The sequence below is a fragment of the Metopolophium dirhodum genome, chromosome 6 (assembly GCF_019925205.1).
Source record: "Metopolophium dirhodum isolate CAU chromosome 6, ASM1992520v1, whole genome shotgun sequence".
NCBI classification, from domain to species: Eukaryota; Metazoa; Arthropoda; class Insecta; order Hemiptera; family Aphididae; genus Metopolophium; species Metopolophium dirhodum.
The window spans coordinates 2,369,843-2,381,580 of record NC_083565.1 but is presented as its reverse complement, the minus strand read 5'-3'; the positions used below and the strand labels follow the sequence as shown (position 1 = coordinate 2,381,580).

Below are 11,738 nucleotides of genomic sequence, written 5' to 3'. Positions count from 1 at the left end.
TTCGCACTCACACGTAAAAGTATAAGCAAATAAGATAAAAATCGTTTTTACGGTTCATTTTAATATTAACTCTTATCAAATATCGATGGCTTATTAGTTACTAGCAAAAGTACAATATTGAAAACTTGTTCAAACAATACAGCAGAATTAATAATAATTGAATATCGTAGTTAGCATTTATACTGTGTGCTTTCAAATTTATTGTGTGTATCTTGTATTTAAATTTGAAATACTATTTATATTTTGTACTATATTATTACTTAAAGAAAGTTTTATAACACTAACTAGGTCAATGTTTTCAGAGAAATCGAAACAATTAGGCTTTTGAAAAACAACCATCAATTAGTTGAAAATACTCAAACTTATAATCTTACAATTTGTTTTTATTTAATTATGTAGTTTTTCAAATGTATCTATAGTACCTATCATGTATTTGGTAATTACTCTTTAAAATCAAATGTATTTTGTATTTTAATTTTTAACATAATTTTGATTGAAATTTGCCAATATTTGATTTTTTCTTACACTCTTATTAGTTATTATTGTTTATATTGTAAAATGCATTAGCGTGTATGAAAATACCTATCGATGCTTCACGTTTATTGCGTTTGTATTTGGTTAAAGCTTAAAATTATAATTATTAAAGGTTTGTCGGTGTGTAGTCATATTACTTATATTAGTAATAGCCTATAAGTATATTATTAGAAGTTATTTAGCCTTTATATTCCTATATGGATTATGAACAATAGCTCAACTATAAAAAGGCTAGAGTAGTATAGTGGCTATACTCTCTCAAAAATTAAGCATAGATCTCCTTTCTAAACAAATAAGTTATTCTCTGAACTCACATAATATTAAACTAAAATTAACAAATAGAAAATGGAATTAATATTTTACATTTTTTTTATAACCTATGGTTCTTTGTTACAAAATAATTACAACATTATTCAACAGAATTCGATGGATATATTTTAATGTACTATTTGATTCCGTGCACTTCATTACCCATTAAATGTACCAACTCTATATGATTAAATTTGTTATTTAATATTCGGTGTATGGTGTTCAAAACTTGAAAATTTTCATCGATCATCTTGAATCTCAAAATACTTGTGCAAACACCACTTAATAAAATGAGAATTTGGGAAGGTACCATAAAAATTATAAGCCTCAAGCTATCACTATTTAGGCTCTACGTTGATCAGTCAGTGAGTCAGGCAGAATGTCGGTTATATTATATTATAGCCAATCCGACCGGCGTTGCCCATGAGACACGCTTGTGATTATGTGACTAATATTATGTTTTCAGGTAGGACAGACCCCTCGAGGAGCATATATAATTAAAAATATTTTATTAACATGTTGTTTATGATGTGCATAACGTGTAGTTCCCAGGGATAACGGTCGAAAAATTAGAGTTAGGAATACCATTTTTACTAAGTTTTAAGGTTTTGACTAAATATAATATACAGGTCTAAAATTATATTCAATCATAATCAATAACAACTTTACAATAAACAATAATATATTATTATTTAGTTTATTTTCTTGTCGGGTAGATGGCAATACTATTGTATTTTTGATATCCAAATTTCATACTTCTCCGGTGTTTCCTCCTAAAATTTTCTTTCATACAAACCTTCTCCTGACAATTACGAACACAACAGAAAAAAACAGCCAAATCGGTAAATGCGTTGTTAAGTGATGCCATAACAAAGGATTAGTGTCTATTTTTATATATAAAGGAAATTATACTCACGAAATAATTATAAAATGTATGAGCGTGTATATAGATAGCATATTTTAAGAATATTAAAACGATTAATAACATTTAAAAAAAACGCAGAGAGGTTTACTCGTAGATTTACTATATCGTATTAGGTAACGTGTTATGTATCATAATACATCTTATATTACCTAGTATAAGATTGCGTTTGAAAATTTGAAAACATATGTGTTTGTCGTTTAGTACATATATGATTTGATACCTTGAACAACACTTAACACTTTTAACCGTTGCCCGATACATATATTGTTATGCATATCTAAACATGTTATAAAATCTATTATGCATCGTATCGGTATACAGAGCATTTTAATCGGTGTGTATTGTTAAGTATGTATACGCAGTCTTGTAGTTCCATGAAAGTCAAAATTGTATGAAAGACGTGTTCGAGTGTCTAGCAGCAAGTCAGTCACCTCAAGTGAAAATCGATTAATGTTCAACTTGGTCACCTAGGTAGGCAATCCGACCGTGTCGGATATCGAACAATATGAAACAGAATATCAGGCGGGCATCAGGCGGCGTCAAAGTGAAAATAGTATTTTTCGTGTGCAAAAAAGTGTCAAGTCGAGAACTGCGTTTCAGTGTCTAGAAAGTCAGTCATCACCGTTGTTTGGTTCCACTAATTCGGCGGTATGACGTTTTTTTTTTAAACCACAGAGGCTGGGTATACGGTCCATAACATATTATACTGAATAAAATAGAATAAAAATGTGTCGCCGTCTAGTGAAAAACATTAACATATATTTTGTGTTGTTTAAAAAACCGGTTAACTATACATCCGATAAATACTAAAAATATTACACACTGTGGGTACGTCAATGTAGTAGACCAATGCTGCTGGAAATGTTATAATGACTTTTTAAGAAAACAATAATATCCATCCATACACATTTACAATAATTTTCCGAAGATTGAGTTTTAATTTTTTGTGTCAAATCGATTATTATATTTAGTCCGTTTTCATCATCAGTTCTAATGTTGCTGTTTTTTCCCCTCCATTTCATTTGCGATAAACGCGTTTGCGACTTGTGAAAAAATAACCATTAACAATATTGTAGTGATTCTTATTTAGATTATTCTGAAACTTGGCTGACGATAAGATTAAACAAGGAGAAAAAGAGAAAATAATTTAAATACATTATAATTGCCATCGATTTTTAAGTTTCTAAATAAGGTTTTTGCAGTTAATTAATTTTTTCTCTTTGAAAGTGTTGATGGTGCGTCTCAGGCAGCAAACGGCGGACAAATAAGATTTTTATTTTTTTATACCAAAACAATCGTAATGTTATGCTTCCGAAGTCCGATTCAAGTACCAATATTTTCCCTAAATACCAGGACACATAAACGGAGCTACCAGTTATGTAAGTAACATGGTATATAATTTATCTAAATGATATAATAATTTATATTTGATGTGTAGCAATAAAATAATAACAAAATATAAGTGAAGTATAATAACAAAAAAAAAATTTTTATTCATTTCAGTGTCATTTTTTTACGGTAAAAATTTAAAGTTGCATGTCTATGTCAAAAGTATACTGTTTTTCTTTTTATTGTTTTTCCTTTGCATTTTGTTGCATGTTGTTTTGCCACACTTATTAGCGTCACCTCCATTTCGGGTATCCATATCGGCGATATAATATCGCATTGGTCTGTTAAATTTTTTTAACGTAGAGATTATGTTTTTTGGGCTGGGTACAACCTGTTTTTTTTCCAACCGATTTTCGCAAGGCCGATTTTCGTAACGCTTAAGCAAATTTGTTTATTGCCATAGAACCGTAAATCAACTATAAAAACAAAAGAAAAAATTATTAAATTGAATTCCAAACATAATGCTAATAAATATTTTTCCAATGCACTATACCTAAAAACATATTATCTATGAATATAAACCTATCAATATTCCTCTGCATTTTTGTACCTATATATGGCTTATGATTACATAGCCTGTGTGGATATTGGTATACTATTTCTTGGTATATTTTTGGAATAATTACCCATTGGTATTAGGACTATAGGAATCAAGTATGTGTCGTTCATGTACACGCTTGTACAATGCATAAATATTTTAGTGATTGTACCTACATGATCACTTTGTAGTGCACATGCCATATTATATTATATATACATTATATAATTGAAAGAAAAGTCGCGAGATCGGATTTTTTGCGCGTACGTTTTGCGCTACAGCCATATTATGACGTTGCACCGCCAGATACCGGAACATCTCGAGAAACACCTCCAAAAGAGTCAAGTGCCATTCTATAACGCACGATTTAATCTATATATACATATAGGTACCATAATGAATGGTAATAATATATCGGCGGCGGCGGCGTCGTTTACCGCAGTACACGGATACTCAAAAACGATACCCGCGCGCAAGTGGGTAAAGAAAAACAAAGAGTTTTCCGGACGACATAAATTATTCTAGCAGTGACTGCGCGCGTATAATATAATACAATATATTATACATCCTCGCTTCATCCGTATGCGTGCATCACAATAATAATATATACATACAAGTGACACGATCCCTGTGCACTATAGACGTCGGGCTCGTGTACCGTCACCCGATGGGTTTTCGGGCCGGGACTCGGCTTCGGGAAAATATTACGTCGTCGACCCTCGTTAATTCGATCGCGCGCACGCGGACGGGACACTCTCTAAAAGTCCGTTGTAGTTCGCATGCACGCACGAGGCGACGTTGTCCATTAAACATTCAGAAGACGTCAAGTGCCAGTTTCCGTTCAGACACACACACGATGTACATTATATAATATTATACATATACGTATAATGTTTGTTGTGTCTGTGTATGCGTGCAAGTATTATGCGAGAGTATTATATATATATATATATATGAGTGTGTGTGTGTATAAAGTGTACAACACGCTGTTCGCACCACGCGTGACGGTTTTACGCGCACTGAAAACATCTGTCTCCCCGAAAGTTACTTAAATATATGGGGGTCTTATTCAAATCTCGCGCGCACGGAGGGCAAAAGTAACGGACTGCGCGCGACTTTATATTATGCTCGCGCGGCGGCGGTACCCTAATGAATATTATATAATATTAGTACACTCCCCCATCTACCCCCTCCTCTCCCCTGCCTATGTGCTTACTTACCTACCAACATACCAACACCTATATACAAACACAGTGTCTACCTGTATACCTGTCAGCATACTTACCGACCTACGTGTATAAGCCCACGTTTTAGCGACTTGGTGCGATGAATCCAAACACAGAGGATTCCAGGCGTACGAGACATTTCCTCCCCCCTCCCCCACCACTCTTGGACGATTGAAACCGAAGTACCTGTGTGTAAGCGAGTGCACGCTCCACCAAATGGGATATAAGCGTATAGATCTCCACTGAGGTAAAAACATTTATCAGAGATCAAGAGACGTCCAAGAGTATTTATACTTTAAAAGTATGACCGCACTTGCAAATTAGAAATAAAAATAAAAACGAGAATATAAAAGAAAACAATTTCAAGCATTTTTAAAAATTAATAAAATGTATTTATAATATGAATAAAACATTTTGCTGGCAAATTATTTATCAAATATTTTTATTTAGTACCTTTATATATCATATTTTTCCCATAGATTATTATTTATTAAACCAATTTTCTAATATTATATAAAATAAAAATAACTAGTAAGACGTACAACTAAATCTTCAACCAACCTATACGGGCTGTACGCATGTATATAGTATATGTATACTATAATATATTTTATTTGTAGAATTTTTACTAATAATAAATGGTATTTCGATACACATTTGTTTTATAATAAATGTTTATAATATTATAATATTCCAGAAACAATAAGGAACAACGTCACACGACTCCGTGAGCTTGTGAAATCCTATATTAGCACTTGTGTACAAACACTACAAACGCTTCGTTTTTCTGTTAAGTTCGATAGGGATTTTTGACCAACTACGATAATATTAATAAATATGTCCATGTCGTTGTCCGTTGACCATTTGATAATTAATAGTAATTTTGCAAAGAGGTAGTAAAATTAAATCTTAAATCGTTACATTTAAAGTAACAGCTGACTTGTACGCTTATTTCAAACAAATCGGCGGAAAAGAATACATATACATGATAGGGGCACTCACTGCAAAGGTTCTCGCATGATTAAGACCGGACCGGTCAAAGTCTCGATAGTTTTGTCACGCAGCGTAAAACCAAAAGCCATATTTTTCGACGGACTATACAGAACCATCTAAATATTGAACACCCATGTGGGTTCAAAACACACTTTACAGATGTCCCGACCGTCGCTTACAGCAAAATTCGACCGTGTACCATGTACACACCCACCGACGTACCCTGCGTACGCACCCAACCCGCCTTAACATACACGACAGTGTTTATGTGCCGGTCCAAGATTGAATTCCATAAAAAACGAGAAAAGCCGTAAAAATATGACGCTTTATATAATAATATAATATTATAAGCGCTCTTTCCCCGCGTTTTTTTCTTTTTCATTCCGTCGGTGCGGTATGGACACGGCGCGAATATCGCACTCGTGAGGCCCTCGCGGGGACGTTTTACGAGCCCATACGCGTAAATATATTATTATATTATTTACGCCGTCGGCGGAGACCGTGTACGAGACGCGTCATCGCCGCCTCTTTTTGTTTTCATCGCGATTTTTTTTTCACCGATTCCCACACCGCGCGCCGTACCTACCCGTTGCCACTATACGTCATAACAATATTATAACCGCTCCCCAGGCGCTCGTTCGTCCACCGGCAAATTTATACGGCGCGGCGCGGATTTCGCGACAACGACGGACGCCTTTGGCACTTCCCCGCGGACCATTGCCCCCTCCTTTGCAGTCGAGATTATTTTGGTACCGGACCGGGCGGTGCGCGCGGTCGAAATAGCCGCCGAATGCAGTCGGTCGCGGCGGACTGCATAACACAGTGCGCGGACATCCCAGCGCTGTCCGACAACCCCGCAGCTATACCGTATAAAGTATATATAATATTGCGTACATGTCGTCGTCCGGCGGCACGGAGACAACGGTAGACGGCGCCGCGCCGCCGTACGCGGTAGTCGAGTCACCGGAACTGGGCCGACACTGGGTGGCCGCTCGGGACATCGCGGCCGGCGAGGTGCTGCTCGAGGAACGACCGCTCGTCGTCGGCCCCAAGGCCGGATCGCCGCCCGTCTGCCTGACGTGTTACGCACCCACTGCGGGTTACAAGTGTTCGAAGTGTGGTTGGCCGGTGTGCGGGCCGCGGTGCGAAGAGGCTCCCGTGCACCGGGACGCCGAATGTTCGATGATTGACGGCCACTACGACAGCCGACGGTCGGCCGCGTACTGCTTCGTGATGCCGCTCCGGTGCATGCTGCTGCTGCACCAGCGGGACGGTCGCCGGGCCGCGGAGTTCCGATCTCTACAGTCGCACCTGGACGACAGGTTGGACACGCCGCTGTACCGTGCGTACGCCGTCAACGTGGCTGCATTCGTGTTGGACCGGCTGGGCCTGCGGTCGGTGGGCCACGGTCACGATCACCGGTCCGCTCTTGAGGCGGCTGCTGTGCTGGACACCAACGCGTTTGAAGTGCGACGGTCGGGTGGCCGCAAGTTCCGGGCTGTATACGCGCGCGCGTCCATGATGGCCCACTGTTGTACGCCGAACACCAAACACGTGTTTGTCGGTGACGAGACTGACGGTCAGCCGGCCATCCGCGTGGTGGCTGCGGTGCCCATAGCTCGTGGATGCCCCATCACGGCCACGTACACGCAGACGCTGTGGTGCACGCGAGACCGGCGCCGGCACCTGTCGGCCGCAAAATGTTTCGAATGCGCGTGCGCGCGGTGCACCGATCCCGTGGAACTGGGTACGCATTTGGGCTCGGTGGCCTGCGACGGTGGCCAGTGTCCTGGTGGTCGGGCCACAGCCGAGGGCCGATGGTTGTGCACCACTTGCGGACGACTCGCAACCGACGTTGAAGCGGCCCACGCGCTGCAGGCCGTCGGAGCGCTTTCCAAGACCCGCGACTGCGCCGGTTTCGAACGGTTCCTGGAACGAGTCCGTGACGGAACGATGCCGCCGCTGCACGCCGACCACCACATCACAGTGGGCGTCAAGTACGCACTGGCCCAACTATACGCTGATCGGATTTCGGGTAAGCTGGTACACCAGCCATGTTTTTGTAGTTCTGTAGATTATGAAACGTATTTTAGTGTACCTACTATGTTCGGTTGATAAGATATATTTAAAAACACTAATAATCCTTGAGAAAGCGCTAAAATAAGTAATAGTTTCATATTTTAAAGAAAACATTTTTAAGATAAAACCGAAAAACTATGTAAATATTATTTATTTTTTTAATATATTCACGGGTAAATTAGGGAGGGGTCACTTACACATTTCGAATGAATGCTAACAAATACATAGGTACTTACTATAACTTACTTATTATTCAGAAAACTTCTAGGACATTATAAAAACGTTTGAAATGTTGATATAGTTACAGTTGTTGGCTGGTGCACACTATTACCTGTATGTTTTTCGTAATAAGATTCATCTGATTGACATTGAATGTGAACATTAAGTTTTGTAAACCTATGGAAAAAAAGGATGAAAATTTAAGAGTGGCCACCCATTACGTAGATATATTATTATAAATCAAATAGTTTGCCAATTACAGAGATTTGTATTAAAAATAAATCAACCGACAAAAAAGACCCAACTCATTATTCCGAAGTCCCAACATATGATTGACAAAATTATATTTAATATAATAATTATAAAGCGTATAATGAGGACGATGTCGTATCACTCGCTCTGTATATCATCATTGCTTATTGTTATGCGTCTCTTATACACTGAGATAAGGGACAATTTAATAGTCATTATACAGTCGGATCAAAGTTTTTTTTGTATTTTTGTATCATTGTCGTTTTGTGCAGATCTATCCACAAAACAACTGGAAAACAATACGGACATATGCGAGCAACTGTTGCGGCTAGCCGATGTCCTGGAACCGGGAATCACGCGATTCCGTGGCCTACTGCTCTACTACTTGGTGCGCGGTCTTAGACAGCTGAAACGGATGAAACACAGACGGGTTGGAGTTTTATTATATTTTATCAATCATGTCTAAATTTATAAATGTATGGCATTTATGAACATCATGGTTCCTGAAATCAGTATAAATTGTGTCCCCAAAAAAGAGCCATAGTTATATACTGTGTAAATTGCGCAATTTATAGCCCCCCTCCCCCATTTTTTTCCCATTTTTTCCATATTATGAATTTCTAATCAGTGATCACTAATCCCTAACATTATGTATTACGTCCCGAAGATATTAAGTGACTATAATATTATATATTACACTTATATTGCGACTAATGTACCTATATATACATTGTTTTGTCCATTTTATTGAAACTTTTGACTATCTCAATAGTATTGCAGCACTAATAGGTAATAATACATAACATGGACATAACGCTTAAGACTTTATATTTTTAAAACATAAACTATATTTCGTATGATTTGTGCGGTGGTTATAATATAGTTAAAGAGATTATGTTATCTACGGTGGATAATATCTACCTAACCTAACTACGGTAACCACATATCAAAAATGTTTTAATCAATGTTTATGTTTTTTCTTGATTTTTTTCTAGACTTATTATCGAATCAACATAGGTTTTTTAAGAAAACACACCTTTTTCAACATATTTAAAGTTATAAGTTATAACAAAACTGAGTTGTGTTAAAAAAAATTATGATACGTTAAAAAGCCCCATTACATAATCATAAATATAAAAAATTTTGAAAAAAAAATGTATATTTTAAACACGCTTAATACACCTCATAGATAGAGTCCGAGGATCCCGTGGGATGGGGACTCTAGTATTATAATGACGCGATCACACCATTTTTTACAACACTGTGTTTCGATGGTTATATCATTTTATACAACTATAAGTGTATATACAGTGTAACGTTTCCTTTTAATGAGATCACGAAATATTTTCCTTTAGGGACCTCGGGTAGAAGCTCCGGATAAGCTAGAAAATACTACACATACCACAAATTTTCTGACGATTTTAAATTAGTAGTTCCTTTATTATGTCGCTAGTGCTAAATACAACTTGCATTTTTCCATTAATGTCAAAGTGTATTGTTAATACCATATTTGGATACAACAAATTCTTTTTAAATCAGTTTGATCTCATAAAACAAAAATTAGCTAAAAAACATCGAGTTAAAGTTTTAGTTTAAATTACAAAATTATTAAATTTTTAACTTATGATTTACAAATGTCCGTGCGGTTTCACGTAAATATTTTTAAACTAACTTTAACCCATTGTAACTCAGTCAGTTTTGGATTTAATTTCCGTTTAAGAAAAACCAAGTTGTATTGCGCAAGTGCACAATGAAAGGAAAAACAATTGTAAAAATGTATTTCAATAAAGCTCCTCCCTAAAACCACGATTTTCAATCCAGTGTCACTGGACGGAAATATTTCGTGTTACCTTTAAAAATAAATACATTGCATAATAATATTATACCTAAGTATCTGCCACAACTATACAAATTCTTTTATTATTGTAATACTGCAGAACTACGACGAGATGATCAAGAATTACACCGGAGAAGCGGTCATCATTCTGAAAACCGAACCCGATCTGGTGCATTTGGTCGAACAGTTACAATGACGACGCGATCCTTAAAATGTCTATACTTCGGTCACCGCCAAATGTTTATTATGCTTTAGTACAATAGCAGTGTTCCGTTTTTATTATAATCGATAGTTCTTTTTTTGTTTTTGCTATTATCGCCATAATAAACCACGCGAGCAACGCTGCAGGGTTTGAAACCATTCGTTCATATTCGCATTGTATAATATATATTTTACTGAGATCGCAATTAATTTTACGAGTTTACTAACCACTTCAACAATAGGTTGTAGGTATACGATTGAAATCGATATAATATTATCATGTATCTAATATTGTATGTGGTTAAAACAATTATAAAAAAAAAATAAATGTAAAATGTTTGTTGGGTAATATAGAATAACAGTATATAACAGTATTTCATTATTATTATGTACAGAAAAGGTTACGACATATAACTATTATATTCATAACTAAACCGCATAAGAACGAAGTAAAATATAATGTAAAATCGATTTTGTATTGGTAACATTCATAGTTCTATGTATGAAATGTTCGGTTTTCCATGAGGATTTCCAACCTTTGTTTTAGCCGCCAGTAAACATTATTTATATTAAAAGGATAATTATTTTAACACGCGTTATTGGTTTAAATGTAAAATATTTGTAACGAATTCGACGAATGATGAACAGGGAAGAAATATATCCTTTTTGTAACAGCTTCTATGTTGACGTTCTTTCGACATTATTATTTAAAATTGTGAGGAAAAGAATAAAGTGTAACACGACTAGGTATGTCTATAAATTATAGACTATAACAGAAAGGCTCAATCCTAGAACGAAAAATGCCTACTTATTTATTTACTTAGGTATTTATTAATTTTAAATGAGAAAATAACTGATTATTCCGTCACGAGTATTGCATATCAAATACGGAACAAATCAATAGATTTCATTGATTATTAATACAGCGGAAGTACGCATTGTTAGTATTTTGTTTGGTCATTAAAATTAATTACAAATTTGTGACGTCTGAGGAGTTGATAATCGGACACTAAAAAGGTTTTAAAAGTAAGCTCAAAGCAATATTTCGACCGTTATTGTAGACACAAAATCGACATTTTATAAATTAGAGTCACTAACCCAATGTAATGTAGTAAAATTGGTTTTCAATTGTGTATATTTATACGCGTGCAATAAAATATTCATTGTTGTGTTTATTTAAAGACCGAATTCGCTCGGCTAGTGAAAAACAGCCAAGATCGGATTGTTTAATGAACA

General features: G+C 36.3%; 1 protein-coding gene across 1 annotated transcript; it reads left to right on the top strand.

Moving 5' to 3' along the window:
* The first annotated feature begins 5,873 nt into the window (after positions 1-5,873).
* Positions 5,874-10,873, top strand: LOC132947341 (SET domain-containing protein SmydA-8-like). Its single transcript, XM_061017606.1, has 3 exons — positions 5,874-7,949; positions 8,737-8,894; positions 10,402-10,873. Exons 1-3 carry the CDS (start codon positions 6,809-6,811, stop codon positions 10,495-10,497), a joined length of 1,395 nt encoding a protein of 464 aa, XP_060873589.1. The 5' UTR covers positions 5,874-6,808; the 3' UTR covers positions 10,498-10,873.
* Positions 10,874-11,738: the final 865 nt, after the last annotated feature.

Excerpts from the sequence above, each read along its gene's own strand:
- LOC132947341 (XM_061017606.1), top strand. The coding sequence starts at position 6,809 with ATGTCGTCGTCCGGCGGCACGGAGACAACGGTAGACGGCGCCGCGCCG. Across the intron at positions 7,950-8,736 it reads ATACGCTGATCGGATTTCGG|ATCTATCCACAAAACAACTG; the intron begins GTAAGCTGGTAC and ends CGTTTTGTGCAG. Across the intron at positions 8,895-10,401 it reads AACGGATGAAACACAGACGG|AACTACGACGAGATGATCAA; the intron begins GTTGGAGTTTTA and ends GTAATACTGCAG.